Source organism: Erpetoichthys calabaricus, chromosome 9 (assembly GCF_900747795.2).
Source record: "Erpetoichthys calabaricus chromosome 9, fErpCal1.3, whole genome shotgun sequence".
In the NCBI taxonomy this organism is placed as follows: Eukaryota; Metazoa; Chordata; class Cladistia; order Polypteriformes; family Polypteridae; genus Erpetoichthys; species Erpetoichthys calabaricus.
In genome coordinates this window covers 106,164,173-106,190,515 of record NC_041402.2, presented here as the reverse complement: position 1 = coordinate 106,190,515, position 26,343 = coordinate 106,164,173, and the positions used below count along the sequence as shown (strand labels likewise).

General features: G+C 40.5%; 1 protein-coding gene across 1 annotated transcript in view; it reads right to left on the bottom strand.

The window, feature by feature from the left end:
• Positions 1-26,343, bottom strand: part of glg1a (golgi glycoprotein 1a) — a 314,175-nt gene that overhangs the window by 222,196 nt on the left and 65,636 nt on the right. Inside the window, exons 2-3 of the mRNA XM_051931535.1 lie at positions 13,325-13,354; positions 10,652-10,738 (exon numbers count right to left, since the gene is read on the bottom strand). Coding sequence (XP_051787495.1) covers positions 10,652-10,738; positions 13,325-13,354 — 117 coding nt within the window. The remainder of the gene's footprint in view (positions 1-10,651; positions 10,739-13,324; positions 13,355-26,343) is intronic.

Below are 26,343 nucleotides of genomic sequence, written 5' to 3'. Positions count from 1 at the left end.
CCACAATGATGGCAAGAAAAAAGTATGGAGAAGGTGTGGAACAGCTCATTATCCAAAGCATACCACATCATCTGTAAAACACGGTGGAGACAGTGTGATGGCTTGGGTGTGCATGGCTGCCAGTGGCACTGGGACACTAGTGTTTATTGATGATGTGACACAGGACAGAAGCAGCTGAATGAATTCTGAGGAGTTCGGAGACATACTGTCTGCTCAAATCCAGCTAAATGCAGTCAAATTGATTGGGCGGCATTTCATGATACAGATGGACAATGACCCAAAACATACAGCCAAAGCAACCCAGGAGTTTACTGAAGCAAAGAAGTGGAAAATTCTTGAATGGTCAAGTCAGTCACCTGATTTTAACCCAATTGAGCATGCATTTCACTTGTTGAAGACTAAACTTCAGACAGAAAGGCCCACAAACAAACAGCAACTGAAAGCCGCTGCAGTAAAGACCTGGCAGAGCATTAAAATGGAGGAAACCCAGCATCTGGTGATGTCCATGAGTTCAAGACTTCAGGCTGTCATTGTCTGAAGGGTTTTCAACCAAGTATTAGAAATGAACATTTTATTTCCAGTTATTTAATTTGTCCAATTACTTTTGAGCCCCTGAAATGAAGGGAGTGTGTTAAACAAATGCTTTAGTTGCCTCACATTTTTATGCAATCGTTTTGTTCACCCCACTGAATTAAAGCTGAAAGTCTGCCCTTCAACCTCATCTGAGTTGTTTCATTTAAAATTCATTGTGGTAATGTACAGAACCAAAATTAGAAAAAAGTTGTCTCTGTCCAAATATTTATGGACCTAACTGTATGTGTGTGTATTCATCGCACAACCCGAGAAGGTGTTTTATTTCTCTTTATTACTATTTATTTTTTGTTTTATTATACAGTCGTGGCCATACGTTTTGAGAATGACAAATATTGGTTTTCACAAAGTTTGCTGCTTCAGTGTTTTTAGATCTTTTTGTCAGAGGTTTCACTGGTATACTGAAGTATAATTACAAGCATTTCATAAGTTTCAAAGGCTTTTATTGACAATTACATTAAGTTTATGCAAAGAGTCAATATTTGCAGTGTTGGCCCTTCTTTTTCAAGACCTCTGCAATTTACCCTGGCATGCTGTCAATCAATGTCTGGGCCAAATCCTGACTGATGGCAGCCTATTCTTGCATAATCAATGCTTGGAGTTTGTCAGAATTTGTGGGGTTTTGTTTATCCACCTACTATGGGCCAAAATTTCAATATTTTGTTCCCTGAGCCACTTAGTTATCACTTTTGCCTTATGTCACAGTGCTCCACCATGCTGGAAAAGGCATAATTTGTCACCAAACTGTTCTTGAATGGTTGGGAGAAGTTACTCTCTGAGGATGTTTTGGTACCATTCTTAATTCATGGCTGTGTTCTTAGGCAAAATTGTTGGCGTGAGACAGAACTGATGGTAGCGCTCACTTTTTCTTCTATGGACAATCTTTTTTCCGGATTCCCCAAACAATCGAAAAGGGGATTAATCAGAGAAAATGCCTTTACCCCAGTCCTCAGCAGTCCAATCCCTGTACCTTTTGCAGAATATCAGTCTGTCACTGATGTTTTTCTTGGAGAGAAGTGCCTTCGCTGCTGCCTTTCTTGGCACCAGGCCATCCTCCAAAACTCTTCGCCTTGCTGTGCATGCAGATGCACTCTCACCTGCCTGCTGCCATTCCTGAGCAAGCTTGGCACTGGTGGTGTCCCAATGCCACAGATGAATCAACTTTACGAGACAGTCCTGGCGTTTGCTGGACTTTCTTGGGTGCCCTGAAGCCTTCTTCACAATAGCAGTGGAAATAGGTTTTTTGGGGATTAAGTTCATTTACATGGCAAAGAGGGACATTGCAATTAACTGCAATTCATCTGATCACTCTTCATAACATTCTGGAGTATATGCAAATTGCCATCATAAAAACTGAGGCAGCAAACTTTGTAAAAATATTTGTCATTCTCAAAACTATTGGCCATGATTGTATATTGCATAAAAACTATTTTGTTAAAAATACAGAGGAACCTCGGTTCACAACCATAATTCGTTCCAAAACTCTGGTCGTAATCCGATTTGGTCGTGAACCGAAGCAATTTCCCCTAACACTGCAATAGTTTGCACTATAGCGCTACCAACCGCTGGCTAAAAACACTTTTTTTTTTTTTTTTTTTTATGAGTTTTAAGAACAGGGAAAAAAATGAACATTTGAAAAAATCCGTAATTTAATAAACCACCAAGAAAAGTAACATTGCAACAATGCACACTACGAACCGATCGCTGTAAACATAAGTGAAAACAAAATCAAGCCCAGTGCATTCTTTAACTGCCTTCCTACCTTATGCGTCCTGTCTCTCTCTCTCGCGCTGCCTGTGTGTGTGTGTGCGTCTGTCTCTCTCTCTCTCGCGCTGCCTGTGTGTGTGTGTGTGTGTCTGCGTCTCTCTCTCTCTCGCGCTGCCCGTGAGTGTGCGTGTCTCTCTCTCTCGCGCTGCCCGTGAGTGTGCGTCTCTCTCTCTCTCTCTCTCTCTCTCTCTCTCTCTCTCTCACGCGCGCTGCCCGTGAGTGTGCCTCTCTCTCTCTCTCTCTCTCTCACGCGCGCGCTGCCCGTGAGTGTGCCTCTCTCTCTCTCTCACGCGCGCGCTGCCCGTGAGTGTGCCTCTCTCTCTCTCACGCGCGCGCTGCCCGTGAGTGTGCCTCTCTCTCTCTCTCTCACGCGCGCGCTGCCCGTGAGTGTGCCTCTCTCTCTCTCTCTCACGCGCGCGCTGCCCGTGAGTGTGCCTCTCTCTCTCTCGCTGCCCGTGAGTGTGCCTCTCTCTCTCTCTCTCTCGCTGCCCGTGAGTGTGCCTCTCTCTCTCTCGCTGCCCGTGAGTGTGCGTCTCTCTCTCTCGCTGCCCGTGAGTGTGCGTCTCTCTCTCTCGCTGCCCGTGAGTGTGCGTCTCTCTCTCTCTCTCGCTGCCCGTGAGTGTGCGTCTCTCTCTCTCTCTCGCTGCCCGTGAGTGTGCCTCTCTCTCTCTCTCTCGCTGCCCGTGTGTGTGCGTCTCTCTCTCTCTCTCGCTGCCCGTGAGTGTGCGTCTCTCTCTCTCTCTCGCTGCCCGTGAGTGTGCGTCTCTCTCTCTCTCTCGCTGCCCGTGAGTGTGCGTCTCTCTCTCTCTCGCTGCCCGTGAGTGTGCGTCTCTCTCTCTCTCTCTCTCGCTGCCCGTGAGTGTGCGTCTCTCTCTCTCTCTCTCTGCCCGTGAGTGTGCGTCTCTCTCTCTCTCTCGCTGCCCGTGAGTGTGCGTCTCTCTCTCTCTCTCGCTGCCCGTGAGTGTGCGTCTCTCTCTCTCGCTGCCCGTGAGTGTGCGTCTCTCTCTCTCTCTCGCTGCCCGTGAGTGTGCGTCTCTCTCTCTCTCTCTCGCTGCCCGTGTGTGTGCGTCTCTCTCTCTCTCTCTCTCTCTCTCTCTGCCCGTGAGTGTGCGTCTCTCTCTCTCTCTCGCTGCCCGTGAGTGTGCGTCTCTCTCTCTCTCTCTCTCGCTGCCCGTGAGTGTGCGTCTCTCTCTCTCGCTGCCCGTGAGTGTGCGTCTCTCTCTCTCGCTGCCCGTGAGTGTGCGTCTCTCTCTCTCGCTGCCCGTGAGTGTGCGTCTCTCTCTCTCTCTCTCTCTCTCTCTCTCTCGCTGCCCGTGAGTGTGCGTCTCTCTCTCTCTCTCTCTCTCTCTCGCTGCCCGTGAGTGTGCGTCTCTCTCTCCCTCTCTCTCTCCCTCTCCCTCTCTCTCCCCGTGTGTGTGCTCGCTCTATCTCACGCTGCCTGTGTGCGTGTGTGTGTCGTGCTCTCTCGCTCGCTCGCTGCACAGAAAATGCACAGGGAGAGACTGATCATGTACAAACCGAAAGGGAACTGGCTTGTTCGTATACCGAGTGTGTGGTCGTGAACCAAGGCAAAAGTTTGGCGAAATTTTTGGTCGTAAACCGATTTGTACGTGTACCGAGACGTTTGTGAACCGATGTTCCACTGTATCTACAAGCAGTTCATTTTTTTAAAGCATACATTTCTGAAACTTTTATACAAACCTCTTTATTTACAGGGCAGTTTCATATTATGCACTTTGCATTTAATTTCAAATACTTTTAACAACCTAAATAAATCAACAAAATAACTGCCAGATTAATCGATTATCAAAATAATTTTTAGTTGCAGACCTATAAGCCTCACTGTCCTAGTTTGCACTTTAAGGAAAGGCTTTTTTACTGCCACTTGGCCTGCAGCAGTCTCCTCTTCACAGTAGAAACTGAGGCTTGCTTTTTTCAAACACAGTTACCCTATGCTTGAGGCTGTTGTGCCGTGAGGTGCCTATCACTCAAGCTGGTGATCCCCTGGAACTTGTCTTCTGTTTGGGTTCTGCCTTTGGGTGTGCCAGATCTCTTCCTAACAGAGTTTCCCCCCAGTTTCTAATTGTATTTAGATTGTACTAGGGGGCTTCGCTCGCCAACCCCCGTGTTTAGTTAATCTGATATACAATGTACATGTTTTTTTTCTTTAGAATTGTTTCAATTTCATTATTTGCACTTTTACTTTAAAGCTTCATTAAAAACAATTTTGTTTGGAGACACATTTTGACAATGCCCGTAAGTGAATACTGTTTCTGTTTCTCTAATAAATACTCTGACTTTTTGTAATGTTTGTCTCAGTCATTTATCGATTGTCATAGCAAATGCTATTCTGACGGTAAACTGTAAACATTTTAATACGAATGGCATATCACGATCTCCTCTGGTGTGTAATGTTATTTGCGGAATATATACATAACCTTTCTTTTTTGCCAGTTAAAATTTGCATCGCTTCTCCGTGATCATCAATATACACCTGACCGAATTGTGTATTCTTTGAGATTTAACTTGTTGTTGCTTTAACTGTTCCGGGACCACAGATTCTCATAGCGTATGGTCCATTATTGTGTAAATCGCCGTTTTGTGCATTGAATGATACAAATGTGAAAAGACTTTGTTGTTATACTCTTTGCCTTTTATTTCTGACCCTGATTTGTCCTGCTAGTTTTTTCAATTACACCTGGCTCTGATGATTAATCACCTTTTGTTTGCAGTAATGCGATCTTTTCTATCATTTCTTTGATACTGTAGCGAATGACATGATAAAGTGTCACAAAAGTCTTACTTGAACAATCGCAGACTTCCTAACCCCAAACACAACTTTCTAGCACCCTTTCCAACGCCACCCCTTACCGCATCAATCAATACCCCGCTATCAGTCTTCACGTGCTGTACTCCGCCCTCCCTCCATCGGATCTAACAGTCACTTAAAACCAAACAGCCCTCAACTTGGCTGGGACGCTACAATACTTTTGGATTTTACTGCTTTCATATTCTGTACCTTTCTCTGCATGTGTATCGCGCCATCGTTTGTTGGAGACTTTGGAATTCCACTGCTTTCATAATCTCATCTGCTTTTTTCACGATTCACTCTGGAGCGGGGGGCTGGATCCTATTTTTTGTGTGTCTGTGTCGTCACCTATGGGCGCATTGCCTCATTTCTTATTTACGTTAGTTGAGTTCTGCATGTCAATCATTTAAAAGCCTGTGCAGCAGCTGTCCTTTTGTCTCACTGTCTTGTCTTGCGGGTCGTTAAAGTGTCTCCGAGAAAATCACGCATCGTCTCCTTCCAAGATTTTTTTTTTTTTTTTATAATAGACAGAAATGTAGATTTTTGTTCAAGAATAAATGTAGATTGTTGTTCATGGAAAAACAAGACATCCCCTGAAAATAAGCCCTAGCACATCTTTTGTAGGAAAAATTAATATAAGACCCTGTCTTATTTTCGAGGAAACATGGTAGTACTTCAGAGGGTGTAGTAACACAGTCTGTTCCAACTTTAAGTAATTAACATAAGTTGGGATACCTGAGGAAACTGTTTGCTTCAACCCGATTAGTTGTTCCCTGAAGGCCTATTTGTAATATTCTGAAATGTCCTTTTTGTTCAGTTTTTGCTAAACTAAACTTTACATTTAATCCTCTCGCCTTTTACTGCTTAACTTTTCAACATTTTAGGTCATTCTTTGCATTTCAACTGATTAGATACAGTGGAACCTCGGTTCACGAACATCTCAGTACACGTACAAATCGGTTTACGACCAAAAAGTTCGCCAAACTTTTGCCTCGGTTCATGACCACACACCCGGTATACGAACAAGCCAGTTTCCCTTTCGGTTTGTACATGTTCAGTCTCTCCCTGTGCATTTCCTGTGCAGCGAGAGAGAGACACACACACACTGGCAGCACGAGAGAGAGACGCACGCACACAGGCAGCTCGAGAGAGAGACGCACGCACACAGGCAGCACGAGAGAGAGACGCACGCACACAGGCAGCTCGAGAGAGAGACGCACGCACACAGGCAGCTCGAGAGAGAGACGCACGCACACAGGCAGCACGAGAGAGAGACGCACGCACACAGGCAGCATGAGAGAGAGACGCACGCACACAGGCAGCACGAGAGAGACGCACGCACACAGGCAGCTCGAGAGAGAGAGAGAGAGAGACGCGCACACACACAGGCAGCTCGAGAGAGAGAGAGAGAGAGAGACGCGCACACACACAGGCAGCTCGAGAGAGAGAGAGACGCACTCACAGGCAGCATGAGAGAGAGAGACGCACTCACAGGCAGCGTGAGAGAGAGAGACGCACTCACAGGCAGCGTGAGAGAGAGAGAGACGCACTCACAGGCAGCGTGAGAGAGAGAGAGAGAGAGAGAGAGAGAGAGAGAGAGAGAGAGAGAGAGAGACGCACTCACAGGCAGCTCGAGAGAGAGACGCACGCACACAGGCAGCACGAGAGAGACGCACGCACACAGGCAGCTCGAGAGAGAGAGAGAGAGAGACGCGCACACACACAGGCAGCTCGAGAGAGAGAGAGAGAGAGACGCGCACACACACAGGCAGCTCGAGAGAGAGAGAGACGCACTCACAGGCAGCATGAGAGAGAGAGACGCACTCACAGGCAGCGTGAGAGAGAGAGACGCACTCACAGGCAGCGTGAGAGAGAGAGAGACGCACTCACAGGCAGCGTGAGAGAGAGAGAGAGAGAGAGAGAGAGAGAGAGAGAGAGAGAGAGAGAGAGACGCACTCACAGGCAACGAGAGAGAGAGAGACGCACTCACAGGCAACGAGAGAGAGAGAGACACACTCACAGGCAACGAGAGAGAGAGAGACGCACTCACAGGCAACGAGAGAGAGAGAGAGACGCACTCACAGGCAACGAGAGAGAGAGAGACGCACTCACAGGCAACGAGAGAGAGAGAGACGCACTCACAGGCAACGAGAGAGAGAGAGACGCACTCACAGGCAACGAGAGAGAGAGAGACGCACTCACAGGCAACGAGAGAGAGAGAGAGAGAGAGTGAGAGAGAGAGAGAGAGACGCACTCACAGGCAGCAAGAGAGAGAGAGAGAGAGAGAGAGAGAGAGAGAGAGAGAGAGAGAGAGAGAGAGAGAGAGAGACGCACTAACAGGCAGCGCGAGAGAGAGAGGTGGACGCATAAGGTAGGAAGGCAGTTGAAGAATGCGCTAGGCTTGATTTTGTTTTCACTTCTGTTTACAGCGATCGGTTCGTAGCGTGCATTGTTGTTCTTAAAACTCATTTAAAAAAAAAAGTGTTTTTAGCCAGCGGTTGATAGCTCTATAGCGCGAACTATTGCAGTTTTTCTCAGTGTTATTCAATGTTTTTACATTTAGTTTACTATTACGCTGTGCATTCTATGGTTTGATTAACTATATTTGTGCTTAAAAACTTAAAAAAAAATATATACATACAGTTCGTATGGTCTGGAACGGATTAATTGTATTTACATACAATCCTATGGGGGAAATTGCTTCGGTTCACGACCAAATCAGTTTACGACCAGAGTTTTGGAATGAATTATGGTCGTGAACCGAGGTTCCACTGTACATACATAAAAATATATAGATAGCTCCTTATATATACACACACCGACAAAAGTAAAAATAGTACTTTATTTGTTCCAAGGGGAAATTTCGCTTTTGTAAAAGCTCAAAATGACAAGGAAGTAGCAACTGTACATAAATGTGACATTTGGAAATTAATTTTTTGCAGTTAAAACACTTTATTAAAATTCTTAACATCTCTGAATTGAAAAGATGGCATTTAGGTGGTTTTAATGAGGTGTGAACAAACTACCTTAAATGCAAAATGCAGTGGAAAATTCATTAGTCAATAGTGTCCCAATAGTGACATATTGTGACATTTAGAAACATTTTTTCTTTTTGTAAAGTCAAAGTTCTTTACTAAAAGTCTTTATAATTCTGAGATGAAAAGATGACATTTACAATGTTTTAATGGGTTATGAACAACCAAACTCGAACTGTGGAAAATCCATTTATGTCAATGGTGGGTCAAAAATGACCTGAAAAGACATGGTAACAAACTTTTAGAACCTGTACAAAATTATGGGATTTTTTTTTATATTTTTCATTAATTTGTGGAAAAACCCAGCTACTGGGGATGCACAAACTAGTGTTTCTTTGTGCTGGACCCAAGCCCGGATAAATGGGGAGGGTTACATCAGGAAGTGCATCTGGTGTAAAATTTTGCCAAATCAATATGTGGACACGATGATCTGCTGTGACAACCCATAACGGAAGCAGCCAAAAGAAGGAGGGAAATGTAAGTAGTGAGAAGTCACGCAAAATAACACCTTTTATTGGCAAACTAAAAAGATGCAAAGAAATATGCAAGCTTTTGAGGCAACTCAGACCTATTCTTCAGGCAAGATGTAATACAGAAACTGGAGTTAACTGTGTTTATATAAACACCAGGATAGATACAAGATTGGAAAACCTTTAAGTGAGACATCTTAAATGTAAAAAATAATAGACTTCTCCAGGCTAAGATTCATTAAGCAAGAGAGAAGAACGATGTATAGGCAAGATCTTTGGATAAGAAAACTGTCCAAGTTTTCCAAAGTCTTTTGAAGTTTCTGATGAGTTTTTCAATACAATGTGGATCTGGAGACAGGCTGAGATGCAAACAATCCTCATATCTGGCGATAAAACTCTTGTCTCTATTCAAACCATGTTGTAATGTGTTAAATTTTAGCATTAGTTTCAGTTCCCATTCTTATTTCTCTTGCCATCATGGCATTGCCAGATCTAAACAGCAGCGTGGCGAATTGCTTAGGTACTGAAGTGACTTTAGCTGCACGTGGAAGTCCCATTTTACTTTATGGAGCCAAGCAGAGTTGCATTTCAGTCTATTAGCCAGCGAAAACGATGTGAACAAGCTGTCTGTTGTTACGGTCCTGCCTTTGTCCAGTCTGATAGCAGTCACGGGACATCATATCTTTGATGGCCAGTAAAACAAATAGTTCTGAACAAGCATCAGCCACAGCACTGCTCTTGTGAAAAGAATGGAGATAAATGTCCTCAACTCAGAGAGGGAGAGGCAAGCTCGTTGTACCACATTCGTGTCACTGAAAGAATGAAACTGAATAATAAAAAAAACAAGCGCTAACTTTTACAAGTAGCCAAAATTTACACCAGGCGTTACAGACTCAAAGCAAATATATGTTTTTATTATAGTAATAATAATAATAGCAGTTTACTACTCAAAACACAGAGCACCTGGTGTCGAACCTGGTACCTTTAGCAGTTCTTACCTATACACCATTCAAGTACACGTGTCAACTTCCTGTCAAGTGACATTTGAGCTTGGGTTTTTAACTCATTGACATCAAAATTGTAAAATTGAATTTTTTATTTTTTTAAACTTTGGTTACATTCTTGAATAAAAGCGCATGTGTTTATTTGATATTTGGACTAAAGTCTTCGCACATTATACACTTCACGTCATTATTAGTATAACATTATAAAAGTTTCTGCTTTAGGTATGTGTTTCTTAAACATTTCTTGCCTGGCATTTCCTTTCATCCTACACTTACCCAGATATCAGTAGACACGGAACACACTTGAAATGCATTTATTCCAAATAATGATATACTGTATTATTTACCCTGTACAACTCTAGACACCTCACAAGCTGATAAGGAGCCTTAGTTTGAACTGGGAGAACTTTTTGCCAGAGTTTAAATCCGTCCAGGGGAGGGTTCAAAATGGGACAGCAGGCTGCTTGTGCTGATCGACATATTTACAAAACAAAATACACTGATGGAGAGGTGCGAAGGGATTTAGGTGGGCCAGGATTTCGAGTATTTTCGTAGGCTTCAGGGATTCTAGTGTTAAAGGTCTTTTCCTATACTTTATGGTCTTTCTGTTCTTTTTGTTTTCTTGACATGGTGATCTATACTCACAAATTACACCAAGATTCTTGGGATATAGGATTTTTCAATATTAAATAAAAAAAAAAAAAAAACTGCTATTAACAGGGCACTAGCTCAGATAGGGAACTACTCATTTTATCCTCCATTGCAACAAACTAAAATTTTCCCCAAAATGTAAGCATCAATTTTTATATTTTTCCTGCAATATTTTTAAATGTAATGTGTTGTATAGATTAGAATGTGGACAGATAAGATATAGTGAACTGCTAAATGATAATATCTACAAGGTTTTTTCATTTCCTTTACTGGTGTACAATATTGAACATTTGAATAAGCTCTGAAAAAAGAAAAACCGTATACCTCAGAAATTGTGCTTTTACAGACATCCACTGCTACAGACTCAAACTTGGGATCAGTTGTTAAGTTAAGTTTGTAGTTCCATAAAAGCTGAAGAAAGATAAAAGAAACAACCAGCATTAGACAATTATGTTAATTTTTTTTGTAAATATACCTCAATAACAAGACACATAAATCTATGAAAAAAAAAAAGTGACACCAAGGACAAGATACAGTCTTAACACGCTAAGTTTTGAGAACAATGTGTAGTAGAGTTTGTGAAGACTAGCAATCATATTATTTTAGTTTGGAAAAATGTACTGATTACATACATTTTTTTATTTTTATTGAATGTTATTGCGTTTTAATTTATGCAATTCTCAGATGTAGACTGGAAGCATCAGCAAAGAATAAATGGACATTAGAACTGTGAAAAACCTGGTAATATACAAATCACAGGACTGCACAATCCTTTTTGTTAGGCCACCTTTCCCATTAGGGACAACTTGATTTACAAACAAGAATCCAACATACTTAAAAGAACACCCATGGGGTGGCTACCCCAAATAACCTGCAAATCATCAACTTCTTTACATTCTGCTTTAAAATGTTTTTGTGTATGCCAAAGATCATAATTTAAAAAAACTCCACTAAGAGCAGAGATGCAACTCTAGGCTCTCCTGCAAACTTAAGGTACACCATGACCTATTATCAACTGTAATAGCCCGAAGGAGAAGAAACAATAAGCACCCCTAACAAAGTCCTAAGTTCACTTCACAAATAGGCTTTTTTGACACTGATCAACAGAAAGACTAACTAAATCAACGGTGACTCAATGTTGTGCAACAATAAAATGTGAACATTTCGATGAGGTAAATATTTTTTTATAGGCACTGTATGGCCTAACTAATAATTCTCTTCCAATCAGCGTGCAAACGGAACTGCCCTAATGAAGAATTTCACCTGAATTATTATATCATCTTATTTTCTCATGAATCTAGTAATGGGCACACAGGAGTTTTTAAAAACATGTTACAACTTTATATACATTTTTTACAGAAACTCCCACAATTTTGAGGCCTCCTGGGGGTCAGAAGCATTAATTAATCTGCGATCCTCCGGACCACACCTACCATGTAATCTCTTGTGGGACAACACACCAAACTGGAAAGACACTGCCATTTTACTCTTAGCAAAAATCACCTTCTACAAGGTACCATGCGATAATCTACAAGGTGCAAAAGCACATCTAGAAAGGATTAGCAGAATGCCACAGCCACCTAATATCTATGCAAAGAAAAAAACACTTGATTCACTGCTTCTAGGCTAGATCAAATTGCATATGTTCCTTCTGTGTGAGGTGTGACAATCAACTACAGTGCCTGCTCCTGCACCCTAGCATATGCAATCCTAGGAAGACCAAAGAATATGTTTACTCAGTAATTGGAGCACATCTCTTAGTTATTATAAAAATGAGGGGACTGAAATCCTAGTTTGCTGGTCTTGAGACACTATCAGCACATTGAGAATTTCCACAGTTAAACATTGTGGCGGATGGCCAGGTTGCCAGCTGGGTTGAAGGACCGAGGGAGAGACCGTGTTTGGGACATTATGTCCACTAGAGGGCAGTCTCCCTGGGTTGCTACAGCACCATAGATTCCTGAAGGGTCTGCTGGGACTTGTAGTTTGGAACAGCCCTGTTGGGTTCCATGGGTGCTGCCAGGGGATGCTGCATGTGCATCTGGACCCTTGGAGGAACATCTTTCGCCACACCCGGAAGTGCAGCCAGGAGGAGGTCAGGAAACACCTGGAGCACTTCTGGGTGTGCTATAAAAGGAGCTAGAGTCAGGTGGTGGAGAACAAAGCTGTACAGAGTGGAGGCAGAAGAGAAAAAGAGGAGAAAGGAAAGGGACGGAATAATTGAGGTTTTGTGCACTGTGTGCTTAAAAAAAAAAAAAAAAAAAAGAAAAGAAAAGTGTATTGTGCTTTTGGGACTTGTGTGTTGCTGAGCCTGTCTGTGTCCGGATTAGGGGGCTGTTTGACCCCCGATTTTCTACAACGTGCTTGACTGTCTTCATACTAGCTTACATCTGTTCTCAATTATACTTCTGTGCAAACCTCCAATCTGCCTAACTGTGGTCCTTTGTCTCCCATGTCATGTGTTTTGTCTTGTTGCATTTATTATCTTGTGCTCAAAATTAACTTTACTATTTCAAAATGAAAGAACTGAATTGTTGATTTCCATAATCCATATAACATGGATGAATGGCAACACAAGAAAACAAAATGACATTAAAAAAAGCTGCCTTACAACTATCCAATGGTGCATATCCATTCACTAGACATGCTGAAATACTCAACAAGTCTCCTCCTTGGTTGTAGCAGAACCAAGCAGTGCACACATGGCGCTTTACCATACAATGAAAAAACAATGAGAGCCATGCACAAATCTACAATAACTCAGGAAAATATAGTGTGAATATTAATGTAACTGGTGGTGTAGGCAGGTGGGTAGTAGTCAATAAACGACTGAAAAGCAGAATAATGTCTATACTTAGAAAATTCTTAGGATAAACAAATAAATTGACTCTTAATTTGTCCCCAGCAAAGTATTCAATGACCAAGTAAAATACATTCATATTTTAAATTTTCATGAAAGCTCTAAAATAAAAGCCAAATAAAAGTAAACATACTTACATGATTGCAGTCGGAAGAAATTTCCGAGTCCTAAGAAAGAAAAAAATATAACAAAGTATGAAAATATGGAATGGAGATAACAGTGCACATAATTATAAAGAATTCTACTCAAATAAAAGGTGCGATTTTCTCTAGATCAAGAAAGCACAATGAGATCACAACTAAGCTTAAGTTTTCATTTATTGTTGGGCCTTAAATATGTACAAGAAAGCATTTGGGAAAAAAAAAAAAATTTTCAGGAGGGTGTTCCAAGTACTGTACTTTATTAAATATTGCTCTTCTTGAGATATCATACCATGTTCCACATAAGGATTCACTTGCAATTATACAGGAACTATTCTGTGTGAAAATATAGTTGTCCTTACATCAGCACAGGATTGAAACTAAACTGATGCATCTTGATGGCACAAGTATAGTCCATCTACAGCAGCTCCTACATTTTTGATTGTTTGTTTTTGTTACATGTTTACTACTGTTTCTGGCTCTTGCTATATTTTTTCCTTCCATGGATGCCAGAACCATGAGGAAGGACTAGTGTTCAGGTGCAAATGACAACACCACATGATGGACCTGCTCCCTTTGCCAAGGCCAATCGCTAATTGCTGGCGAGGATGCTGTGGAAACACCATAAGAAGACAGCAGGAGCCCAGCTTCACAATATGAAAAAGTACAGGCCTTACCCTGCCTCTTAACATTATGGGTAATGCAAAACTGCTAGCAAATAAAACAGATGAGCTCTTAGTATTGCCAAGGAGCCACAGAGAATACAAAACACTGCAACCTTGTGTGCTTAACTGAGGCCTGGCTGAGAGCAAAAACTTTATACTCTGTGGTTGCATTGGACAGATTTAACGGAGTGTGGACAGATAAAAGTAGGAGTGAAAACAGTAAGAAGGGAGGTGGGTCTTGCAGTTTTTGTGAATGAAAACAGGTGTAACACAGGACAAATTACATTCAAACTACAGGTTTGTGATTCAAATGTTTAGCTGCTTGTGGTGGGATTAAGATCATTACATGCCAAGGGAATTTTCACATGCCATTAAATTCCCTACCTACCCCAGTCAAAAAATTTACCACCAAATTCATTACAATTTCTGGGGACTTTAACTCTTTTAGGGCGGATGTCGACTTTTGTCGACAGGAGGGGTTGAGGGCGAATGTCGACAAAAGTCGACATCCAGGGATAGAGGGCGACAATCAGCTGTTAATGGCAACAAAACTCACTGTCACGTCACAGGCATTCCCTCTCTGCTTGGAGGAATGTTAGACTCATTGACTGAGCAACTGATCCTTGTGTGTGCATGAGTTGCGATATGTAAACAAATGCAAACAAAGGCAAGATGGCATCAACATCTCACGAGCGAGCGAAGCGAGTGCAGAAAAGAAAATACTTGGCAGATGACATTTTGCACATTATCGCGGAGTCGGACTTCATTGACAGTGATCGGAAGATCGAGCAAGAGATTGAGGAGCCGGCATCAGCCGATCGGAGACCAGCCAATGCCGCCCCAGCTGCTCGGCTGGCAGCTGAGCGCATTCGCGCTGCCGATGCACCCACGGCAAGGTTCGCGTGGGAGGAATACCCAGAAATTGATCCGTAGGAGCCGAACGGGCTACTGAACTTCACAAGAAGGCACAGCTTGCTGCTGGACACAATGGATTACAAGCCGCTGGACTATTTCAATCTGTTTTTTCCTGAGGCAGTTTTTCAGCTGATATCAGTCGAGACAAACAGGTGTGCAGTGCAATTTTTTGAATCGCGGGATGCGCTTGCTCCGCATTCTCGTTTTTCAAAGTGGAAACCCACAACAAAAGACGAGATGAAGGGCTTTGTGGCATTGCAGATAGAGATGGGACTAGACTGGCGATATAACTTCAGGGAGCATTGGTCCAAACGTACTTTGTCACCTGGTGGCTTTGGACAGGTTATGTCGTATGATAGGTACGTGCTGCTGCAAAGCTTCATTCACTTCTGTGATAACCAGAAGCAAATCCCAAGAGGTGAGCCAGGCTATAACCCCATGTGTAAAGTTCAGCCCCTGCTTGACATAGTGGAGCCAACATATAAACAATTTCATCAGCCTGGCCGTGATTTGTCTATGGATGAATCAATGATAAAATATAAGGGACGGCTTTTTTTCTGCCAATATATGCCAGACAAGCCCACAAAGTATGGCATAAAGGATTTTGTACTGGCAGAAGCAAACACTGGTTTCTGCCTGAAAGTAATTACTTATACTGGAAAGCATTCCTTTCAAAGAGAGAACTGTCCCTTGACAAGTCAGGTTGTGCTGGAGCTGCTTTAGGGCTATGAACATTTGGGTCATGTTGTGTACATGGACAATTTTTATACAGTGATCCCTCGCTATATCGCGCTTCGCCTTTCGCGGCTTCACTCTATCGCGGATTTTATATGCAAGCATGTTTAAATATATATCGCGGATTTTTTGCTGGTTCGCGGATTTCTGAGGACAATGGGTCTTTTAATTTCTGGTACATGCTTCCTCAGTTGGTTTGCCCAGTTGATTTCATACAAGGGACGCTATTGGCAGATGGCTGAGAAGCTACCCAACTTACTTTCTCTCTCTCTCGCGCTGACTTTCTCTGATCCTGACGTAGGGGGTGTGAGCAGGGGGGCTGTTCGCACACCTAGACAATACGGACGCTCGTCTAAAAATGCTGAAAGATTATCTTCACGTTGCTACCTTCTGTGTGCAGCTGCTTCGTGAAGCGACATGCTGCACGGTGCTTCGCATACTTAAAAGCTCAAAGGGCACGTATTGATTTTTAACTTTGTTTTTCTCTGTCTCTCTCTCTCTCTCTCTCTCTCTCTCTGGGTGTGAGCTGCCGCCTTCAACAGCTTTGTACCAGCGGTGCTTCGCATACTTAAAAGCCAAACAGCCCTATTGATTTGTTTGCTTTCCTCTCTGTTTCCTTTGAAGAGGAAGATATGTTTGCATTCTTTTAATTGTGAGACAGAACTGTCATCTCTGTCTTGTCATGGAGCACAGTTTAAACTTTTGAAAAAGAGACAAATGTTTGTTTGCAGTGTTTGAATAACGTTCCTGTCTCTCTACAACCTCCTGTGTTTCTGCGCAAATCTGTGACCCAAGCATGACAATATAAAAATAGCCATATAAACATATGGTTTCTACTTCGCGGATTTTCTTATTTCGCGGGTGGCTCTGGAATGCAACCCCTGCAATGGAGGAGGGATTACTGTACATCACCAGAATTGTTCATGGATCTACTGAGCAGGGGAATTGGAGCTTGTAGCACAGTGAGGGTGAACAGGAGACATAGGCCTTCACAGGCTGAAGATGAAAAGAGGTGACAATACGGTTTTCATGCGGGTGGATAACTTGGTGGCATTGGCATGGCATGATGTCAAACGGGTGACTTGTCTTACTACAGTTCACACCAACAATTTATGTGAGAAAGTAATTCGTTCAAAGGGAAACCCAGAAGGTAGGAAGCTGGACAAGCCAGTTGTTCTAGAGGAGTACAATTGTAAAAAGGCTGGAGTTGATCGACTGGATCAGTTGCTGGGGTCATATGCTTACGGCCATAAGTCCACCAAGTGGTACCACACTGTGTACCATCGCATGTGTGAGATTGCACTCACAAATGGATATATATTATTCAAGCAGGCAAACAGTGACAGCACTATGACTGCGGCAGATTTCCGCAAGAAGGTGGTTGACAGCTTGCTGGCAGATTATGTTGGAGTGCCTTTGGCAAAGCGAGGAAGGCCATCACAAAGAGCAGTGCCAGACAGGCTGACTGCGTGCCACTTTCCTGCAACATAGGAGGACAAAAAGTACAAACCTGACTGTGTTGTGTGCAGCAACAGACAACTGAAAAAGGCACCAGTGCAACACGTATTGTAAGCAGTGCAACGTGGCAATGCATGCAATTGGCTGCTTTGAGCGTTATCATACTTTGCAGCACTTTGCTTTGTAACATGTACAGTATGTGAAATAATAATATATGTTAAATTATATAGTATGCAGGCTCATACAAAATGCAAAACAGTTATATTAGTCAAAAATAAATATTTTTTGTTGATTTGATATGTTAAACAATTGTTTTGTGTTCTTTTTTAAAAAAAAGTTAGTTTTTGGAAAAATATTCAGCCCTGGGAGAAAAGAAACAAAAAAAAAATTAGCCCTAAAAGAGTTAATCATCTCTTCCAAGATCACAAATTTTTGTTTTGTTTGTGGACTGTACAACAAGGAATAATCAGACGCAGGACTTGATATATGCTAATGTTAATGAAGTATCATTGCATTTGACATTCCAATAGATGGCACATCACAAACATTAACACTGCTATTACGAATCTCATACTAAATGGCAAATAATAAAACAAAGACGAGTATGTACAGTGGGTACGGAAATTATTCAGACCCCCTTCAATTTTTCACTCTGTTATATTGCAACCATTTGCTAAAATCATTTACATTAATTTTTTTCCTCATTAATGTACACACAGCACCCCATATTGACAGACAAAAAAAAAAGAATTTTTGAAATTGTTGCAGATTTATTAAAAAAGAAAAACTGAAATATCACATGTCATGTGTCTTGCACTGAAGAGAGGCTTCCGACAGGCCACTCTGCCATAAAGCCCTGACTGGTAGAGGGCTGCAGTGATGGTTGACTTTCTACAACTTTCTCCCATCTCCTGACTGCATCTCTGGAGCTCAGCCAAAGTGACCTTTGGGTTCTTCTTTCTCTCTCTCACCAAGGCTCTTCTACCCCGGTAGCTCAGCTTGGCCGGACGGCCAGCTCTAGGAAGGGTTCTGGTCGTCCCAGATGTCTTCCATTTAAGGATTATGGAGACCACTGTGCTCTTGGGAACCTTAAGTGCAGCAGAAATTTTTTTGTAACCTTGGCCAGATCTGTGCCTTGCCACAATTCTGTCTCTGAGCTCTTCAGGCAGTTCCTTTGACCTTATGATTCTCATTTGCTCTGACATGCATTGTGAGCTGTAAGGTCTTATATAGATAGGTGTGTGGCTTTCCTAATCAAGTCCAATCAGTATAATCAAACACAGCTGGACTCAAATGAAGGTGATCTCAAGGATGATCAGAAGAAATGGAAAGCACCTGAGTTAAATATATGAGTGTCACAGCAAAGGGTCTGACTACTTATGACCATGTGATATTTCAGTTTCTCTTTTTTAATAAATCTGAAACAATTTCAAAAATTCTTTTTTTTTTGTCTGTCAATATGGGGTGCTGTGTGTACATTAATGAGGAAAAAAATTAATTTAAATGATTTTAGCAAATGGTTGCAATATAACAAAGAGTGAAAAATTGAAGGGGGTCTGAATACTTTCCATACCCACTGTACATTACTTAGATTTCAAACTATGTTAGACAGCACAGCTAGTTGACTATAAAAGTACATGGGGCATGCAGTTGTGCATAGCTCTGGGTCTCAAACCAATGAAATGATATGTATTATAATGTCCCATAATGCTTCTTGAACAAATGAATTTGCCTTCATCAATAAAGTACAGTGGTACCTTCAGATATGAGTTTAATTCGTTCCGTGACCGAGCTCGTAAGTCAAAATGCTCGTATCTCAAATCAGTTTTCCCTATTGAAATTAACTGAAATGAGATTAATTTTGTGTCAGCCCCCAAAAAAACCACCCCAATTTTTTGTTAAATGTTTTCAACATAAGAAAAATGTATTTATAATGAACAAATATATACAAACAAAATAAAACCTAATACATAAAAGAGAATCTCAAGAAATACACAGATGTTGGCGAAGCCGATTAGCGTATTGTAATGTTTTTTTCTTTCACGTTTGCTTAACTTAATTTTCTTCTTCACTAGTTTTTTTTTCTTTTTTGCCACACTTTCCTCACTTTCATTCTCAAGGCATTTCAATAGAAACCTATCCAAGGAGCTTTGTTTAGTCCTCCCCTTTAGAATGTTTCTGAAATGAGTTAGGCAAGTGTCATTAAATAGCGCCGCTGCACGATCAGTTGCAATTTTTTTCAGGGTGTGTTTTTTCAATAAAGTCAAGCGTTAGGCAAGTGTCATTAAATAGCACCGCTGCACAATCAGTTGTAATTTTTTTCACGGTTTCTTTTCAATAAAGTCAAGAGTTAGGCAAGTGTCATTAAATAGTGCCGCTCAGTTGCAACTTTTTCAGGGTGTTTCTTTTCTTTAAAGTTCGAAACTTTTTCCCACATTGCAAACACTTCCTTTATCTCACTTTATGAGGTAACCTCCTCCGCCTCTGCCTCTTCCGCGATACCGATCTCCTGCAGAACCTCCCTATGTTGCTGCGTCTGTAGTTCCGTCAACTCCTCAGTCGTCAGTTCCTCGGAATGTGCAGCGACAAGCTCTTTGATGGCTCGTATTTCGAATTTTGGCTAGTAACTCAAGGCAAAAAAATCGACCTAGTGATGGCTCGTATCTCAAAAAACTCGTACATTGGGGCACTCGTATCTCAAGGTACCACTGTACTCCCTATAATGCTAATCATCAAATTACAAGGGATTCAGATCAGTGTTTAGTAGGGGGCAGAATTAACTTAAGTGTAGAAAAAGAAAATTTAGTTATAATGTAAGTAAATGTAAAGTCTAGATAGATAGATAGATAGATAGATAGATAGATAGATAGATAGATAGATAGATAGATAGATAGATAGATAGATAGATAGATAGATAGATAGATAGATAGATAGATAGATAGATAGATAGATAGATAGATAGATAGATAGATAGATAGATAGATAGATAGATAGATAGATAGATAGATAGATAGATAGATAGATAGATAGATAGATAGATAGATAGATACTTTATTAATCCCAATGGGAAATTGTCTAAACACAATGCAAAAATATTCAGCATATAAATAATTAGACAAAGTTTTCACTAGTGATGCAGAAAAGTGAAAATTTTTGTCAAATGCCAAACTTCACTGGGCTGAACACCTAATTATTTTTCAGGATGCATTTGCAACCACATAATGCAACCACCACCTACTGTGTTAACCATGTCTGTCAGTCTGCCTGAATCAGTTTTGTTCCCAGTAGAATGATTTTGCTTAAACTTGGCACACTTATTTTTCAAGGAAACTTCCAAGATATAGCCTATCATAGAGTAAGCTACCTTGTCGAAACACCAGGACAGCAGCCAATCAAGCTGCACTTTGCAGTTATGCATGTCCCCATGAATTAGGCATTCCACAAATAGCAGAAGGAAAGATGTCATGCAAAGACACCTGGCAAGTGGAGCAGAGGAGGAAAATATCTTAGCTGCTCACAAAGACATAATACCAAAGGATGGACATAAATCTTCAAAAGTTTGGTAGTGGTTTAGTTATTACAAATCAGACCAAACACAGATAAACACAGTAAGCATGATATACCACAGCCAAGAAAATACAAAAATAGTAATACAACATTTCCATTCAGTATGAGGTGCAGTTTAGGTCGTAAATCATTGTCAACTCTGCATACATTGCATACTGAAACATTTACACTATATACTGAATCACACACACTGCAGGCTGAATGAACACACTATACCTTGAAATTCTTACGCTATATATTGAAACTGATATATGGTATACTAAACACTTACACTGTACACTGTGCACTTACACTGTACACAGGCAAAATTAGACTTAAGGTCACATAGTCATTTAGGATAAAGTGTTTTGAGATGCTTATATTAAAATACAGCATCCATCTTAATAGTATGAAAGGGTTAATAAATGTCAAAAACCTGTTCAGGCACATCAGGAAACCAAATAAAGGTCAAGTGAACAACAAAGACAAAATTAAGATTCAGAGATCAGCAGATGTCCTTAAACAATAAAACTGGACAGTTGTCATATACATGGAGATTTCAAGGGAAATATCTAAACTAAGATGTGCAGGCCTCCTTGAATCTGAACTAGTGGATGAATGGCGATAGTAACTAGTATTAATAATTCAATTGCACAAGTTGAAATTTATCATTGTTATTTTTAGGAATGTACTACACACAGCGAAAATGAGGTTATCATAGTAGACTCAGAAAGCTGCATAACTAATAATAATAAAATGGAAAGTGAAACACATTCTGGGCCAAGAGTTATAAATGAAGTTATTTATATTTCAGATGCCCAGAGTCCTCATAGTAAACATATTCAAAACAATGATGAAATAACCTTAATCAGTGATGCTGCATTGCCTGAACTAACAATTATGCATCAAAAATCTTCAGCTGCATCAAAGGGTGGGCGATCTTTCCAAAAAATCATATCACAATCCTTTTAAAACAAAAATCACGACCTGAATTGCTATCTTTCTTTTCAATGTGGCATACACTTAAGAGAAAATCCGAACTCAAACTCATTAAGACCGAAGTTACATTTTATTTTAAATATCAAACAAAGTTGAATTGTGAATAGATTACATATGAAAATTCATCTAGAAATAATAAAATATAAACAAGGGCAATTTTCAAATTCTGATACTTTCAAACATGAACACTTTTTAAAAAAAATTGTAATCCGCACTCGTCATTGCAAAACATTCACAGCTCTTTAATTGCTACACAACCCTCTATTGGCAATCGCTATACATATGCGGAATGGCTGTATCAGAAAAAAATATTTGCCATTTGGAAGGTCATATCGCGCATGTAAAGTGTGCATAAGATTCATAAAAACCCACGTTGTCTACAGCTTTGAATGGTATCATATCCTTAGCTAGGTAGAATGACCACCTCAGTCACCTCTTTCCATCATTCGCTGCTTTTATCATATTTTTTCGACTGCTCTAATGTGTCGGTCAGTAACAACCGTTTATACTTCACAACGACGCAAGATACGGATGAGTGGGGTAGTATTGACCGGGCTGAAACAGTCTCGGCATGATGCTTCGGTGTCTCCCTTTAAGATGATAAAATAGATTTGTCATTTTGCCTTCCGAAATGCTGACCATTGTCCGACAAATTTTACATATAACTTTGCTTTGTGCAGTATCTGTTCATAAATGAACCACTGCCACACTACTGACGTTGAATCCTTCTTTGCCACAAGCTCCTCATCTGCCATGCGGCTTGCACTACGAACGGTTTTCAACTTCTTCACACAAGAAAGCCGTAGTGGGGACACGTGATATAATTTGGCCAGTCACAATGGAAAGTATTCTGTTGGTTTGTGGACTTGGCACGGATACATTAGTATTGAGTATTAGAACAATATAAAAGATCACAATCTGTATGATTTGCTTGAAAATTAGATTGTGGACATCTTTAAGATCGATAACAATCTAAAATCATCAGACTGCGCACCCCTAGCTGCATCAAATATTAACTGTACAGTAGTACTGCAGTTTGTTCAGAAAAAAGTGTCGCCCATTCAACAAATATTGATCAAGACCCATTTTTCGTCTTATTCTCCAGCAGTACTTCCTGTACTGAAGAACCAGACGTTACAACAACTAATTCTAAAAATGCTTATGTAAACCATGTCCAGAACTCATATGACATCAAGGTTAGCTATAAATGCCAGCTTGGATGGCCAAATGATGTACGTCATTTGAAATAAAAACATTAATCGCTAATAATGTACATCTTCTACATTTTACAAAATATGCCTTTACAATGTACTGTAACTAAACAGATTACTGTAAGTTTATGATAACATTTTATGTGAAATTAGTAACTTTCTGGCAGTCAAATTCCATCCATCAATTTTTAAACCTAAGTTTGTTTTAGCATTGTTACAAAAGCAGGAACAAACCCTGGATGGGGTGTCACACATATACCCAGGACTGATTCAGAGTCACCAATCAATCCAACATATTGTGCACATTCTTGGCATGTGGTAGAAAATCCAGAGAACTAAAATAAGATGCATTATCTTGTAGCACATTATGTACTGAGGTTGTGGAAACAGTGCTAAGTTTGTTTACAGAATATACTCCCATTACTCTATAAATTTATATTTTTCTTTCAAATATTTTTGGTTTTCTTAGGGAGCAATCAAGTGGAAAAGACAACTAGTGATACTCTGGCTCGAATGATGACTACATTCTCAACATCAAAGCTACATATAAATCATTATATAGTGTATGGGATGGAGCCAAAAGAGGGTTTAGAAGAAAAACATTTGGCTCATACTTCTGCCTTCTTGTACAATTCCCTGATGATTTTAGAAAACTGGAGGAGAGAATTGACCTTGGTGGACCAAGAAGAGAATTTCTATGACTTCTTATGCATCATCAAGAACAATCATCACTTCTTGAAGTCCCTGCCATTTCCAAAGCCCTGTAAGTGAATTCTGTTGGTATACCACATTAAGCGTTATTAGTTTAATGCTACTTTTTATATTGCTTGATTAGATATGGTGCCTTATTGAGAATGATACATGTTTGAATTGTAACAATTGTGTTACTTTAAATTAAAATACTTATAAAGAACTGCATATTTCAGATAAAACTTTTCTCTGCTAATTATTAGGTAACACTCAGAAGATTATTATTATGAAGCAGGCAGAATGATTTTCGTGTCAATGATTCATGGTGGGCAGAGCCTCGTTTTTCTTTTTCAGAATTAATCAATTTTATCTCTAATGTTTAAGTCACCTTGGATAAAGGTATCAGCCAAATAAAAAAAAAAATAGGTATTACTTTCATAGTTTATATTCTATTATAGAAAAAGACAATATTGTTCACCTGAACAATGGAGGTACTTTTAATAAAAAGTGTATGAACTGGATTTCTGTTTTTAAAGTGGTGTTAAAAAGGTATTGAGTACTGTGAAATTTCACTGGTATTGGTATCCAATACTAAAATTCTGGTATTGTGACAAACATCTGTAACTCTTACTATACACAACATTGATACAAAATAGAATTTACAGAGCAAATGATTGCAAACTGCATATTTTCTGAAGGATTACATAGCAGAAACCATCTCAAAGGTATTCAAGGACACCCTGTGGTCCCGGGGGCTTAGAGGTAGGGGTGGGCGGTATGACCAAAATTTTCTACATTTTCTAAATTATCCCGGTTTCAAAGTATTCGACGGTATTTTTTCCCATGCATGAGTGGATGTTAACCACATTTTCCACGGCAATTTCTGCAGTAGACTGGCTAAGAATAACCTATTCCACTGTCATGAGCATTGTACATTGTACAAAAAAAACATTTTAATGTGCACACAATTATTAATACAGGTTTGTATGGCTCCATAAAGTGATAGTTTTCAAGGTAGTGGCACTAATGAACAGAAGGAATCACATTGCATTACAGCTGCAGTCAAAATATAGAACCATTTTATTGAACAAATTTTGCAAACAACTTAAACTATAATTTTGACAACATATTTTCAACCATCCAAAGAGGCATTTAGACTTAGTAAAATATCCAGAGGTGCTTGTCAAAAGCTGTATTGCACTGAACATGTCTTAGAAAATAAATAAATAGTAAATATTTTTTGTAAACCAACTACACTTTCTGTTAATGTTAACCATCTCTGTCCACTGACATGTTAAAGTGACTTTTTAAACAGCTTTACCATCATTAAACTGCATAATATTTAAATAAATAATAGCAATACAATTTATAATAGTATTATTACTGATATGGGCGGCACGGTGGCGCAGTGGGTAGTGCTGCTGCCTCGCAGTTGGGAGACCTGGGGACCTGGGTTCGCTTCCCGGGTCCTCCCTGCGTGGAGTTTGCATGTTCTCCCCTTGTCTGCGTGGGTTTCCTCCAGGCGCTCCGGTTTCCTCCCACAGTCCAAAGACATGCAGGTTAGGTGGATTGGTGATTCTAAATTGGCCCTAGTGTGTGCTTGGTGTGTGGGTGTGTTTGTGTGTGTCCTGCGGTGGGTTGGCACCCTGCCTGAGATTGGTTCCTGCCTTGTGCCCTGTGTTGGCTGGGATTGGCTCCAGCAGACCCCCCCGTGACCCTGTGTTCGAATTCAGTAGGTTGGAAAACGGATGGATGGATTATTACTGATAGTTGCACTATTACTTCAAGCCCAGGTGCATTACACAGTACTCACCAAATTAAAATAAAATAAAACAAGTGCAACTTGGTGATGACATCTTTACCAACTGAACCATCATTTAGGCAAACTGCATTTATATGGACCTTGCTTCAAGCGAAGCTATATACATAAAAAAAACTGCAACTTGCATTTATGATGCTATTTGTGGTATAGCCCTACGGAATCGTATTAGAGCCACAGTGAAGAGAGAAAAAAAAATACGGACACAGGGAAGAAAAAAACAAACTATATGTGGAGAATAAAGTCGACATGTTGACTTTATTCTCAACATATCCACTTTAATTTTGACGCTTATGTCAAGATTAAAGTCGACATTTCCACTTTATTCTCATAGTTTATTTTATAATTAAAGTAGTATGTCGTAAACTAAACTTCATCCTAAAATCAATGTTTAATTTACTAGATTTTCTCAAACCCCGTCAAAAGTTAATGCAGCACATTAAATGCTTTGTGTTGTGTTCCCCGACCCAGTTGTTAATCACTACGCTTCTTAAACTGACTTCCTCCGCACTAAGAGGAGGCTCCGGCAGAAATCACCGCACAGAATCCATTCACTTCATGATATTCCTGCTTTCTGAAAATTTAGAATGCCAAGATAAATATTTGATATTTTCATGATGAAATGCATTAAAGCAGGTATTAAACATACACGGTAGTGATGCGGTAGGGCTGCTCCCTCGCAGTAAGGGGTCCCAAGGTGTATATTCAGTGTAAAGAACTTTATGGCAGGTGTGACAAGGCTCGAAAAAATTGGATGTATGAATGGGTATCGCAAAGGTTTAACTTAAATATTGTGTAAATGTTGGGTTTGTGATCTGGTGGTCGGAGACACAAACACAGAATTCAATGGATGTTCTTCTGAGCGGGCTTTCTTTATTGCACGCGTGCTGTCTGTCTGACGTACCAAAATCCCAGTTCCTATCCTTCCTTTTTCTTTCTCCACATAACCAATCACCACATGATAAATGTCTTTGTTAA